The sequence below is a fragment of the Nematolebias whitei genome, chromosome 18, assembly GCF_014905685.2.
Source record: "Nematolebias whitei isolate Nwh7 chromosome 18, NemWhi1, whole genome shotgun sequence".
Taxonomy (NCBI): domain Eukaryota; kingdom Metazoa; phylum Chordata; class Actinopteri; order Cyprinodontiformes; family Rivulidae; genus Nematolebias; species Nematolebias whitei.
Window position 1 is genome coordinate 33,445,043 of NC_056515.1, and position 1,402 is coordinate 33,446,444.

The 1,402-nt window shown below is 45.9% G+C and overlaps 1 protein-coding gene across 1 annotated transcript in view; it reads right to left on the reverse strand.

Annotated features, from left to right (window-relative positions):
- Window positions 1-626: 626 nt before the first annotated feature.
- Window positions 627-1,402, reverse strand: part of nefma (neurofilament medium chain a) — a 3,726-nt gene continuing 2,950 nt past the window's right edge. Inside the window, 1 exon segment of the mRNA XM_037692712.1 lies at window positions 627-1,402. Coding sequence (XP_037548640.1) covers window positions 779-1,402 — 624 coding nt within the window. The 3' untranslated portion in view covers window positions 627-778.

Below are 1,402 nucleotides of genomic sequence, written 5' to 3' on the forward strand. Positions count from 1 at the left end.
GCTACAACTGTTACACCTCCAATCGTGCTGAAAACAGCATCCCTTAAGCGAAGCATGGTGGTGGCAACATCATGCTATGGGGACGTTTTACATTATCAGGGATTGGGAATCTAGTCCGGAGACTTGTTACTGTAAAGACTGCAACAGGTTGTTCTACAAAGTAATGCCTTTGTGTATGAACAGGTACGACTGCTCATGTTTTCTGATTTGTTGCCCAATAAAAAAACATTCTGCATCGTCAGAGTCATCGTTTTATTGTTTAATTTTAAAATCTGCAATCCAACAAAACCTTTAAGTTCCAGGTTGTAAGGCAACAAGTATGATAAGACAGGAAGTAGGTTGAATACTTTTGCATCCCACTGTATAGACATTCGCATACTTAATCTACAGAAAAGAGAGAAAACTGCTCCACTCCTCTGAGCTAACATGCAGAGACCCCCACCCACACGCCTCCCTCGTCCCCTCTGCCCCACCCCTGAGCTCATCTTTAAAAGCAGAAAGAAAATAAGAAGAGAATAAAATGTCTCAGTTGCTTGCTCCTCACCACTCTAGCAGCAAAGCCTGTTTAAAGCTTTCACTCAACATGCAAACTTTACGTTTTGGCTTCTTTCTATGATTTTATTTTATTTTTTTAGGGTGGTAGACATTTTTACATCGCTCTAGCTGTATGGTTTTCTTAATGTTAGTTGATTGCTTGTCTTAAACTTCTCCTCCCGTCAGCCAACTCCTCTAGTTGCTACGCCTCTTCCTCCTCGTTTGCTCGCCATCCTGAGTCCACTCAGTTGCCCTCTGTCGCCTGCTTGATGGACGGAGTGGGTTGAGTCTCCGTCTTCTTGGTGGCAACTTTCTCCTGCTGCAGCCCCTCCTCCACCTCCTTCACCGTTTCTGTCACCGTGACAGACTTGGTGACGCGCTTGGAGCCATCCTCTCCCGTGGTGATTGTCTCCACCGTCTTGGTGATGACTACTTTCTGGCTGCCATCTTCCTTGACGGGGCTCTCGTCTACGCCATTGGCTAGCATGTCGTCTTTCTTCTCCTTCTCTTCTGGGCTGCTGTTGTCGACGTCACCGTTCATGGCGACATCTTTCTTCTCGACCTTCTTCTCTTCTGCCGCGTCACTCTTCTCTGGTTTGTCTTCTTTTGGAGCATCGGGTTTGGCGGTTTCTTCCTTGGTGGATTCAGATTTGGGGGAGCTTGGCTTTGGGGATTCATCTTTAGGTGAGGCTTCTTTAGTGGACTCAGACTTTGGAGAAGAAGACTTGGGGGATTCAGCTTTAAGAGAGTCTGATTTAGAAGATTCAGGCTTTGAGGTAACTGGTTTTGGAGATTCAGACTTAGGAGAGCTTGGTTTTGGAGATTCAGATTTGGGAGAGGTTGGCTTTGGAGATTCAGACTTAGGAGA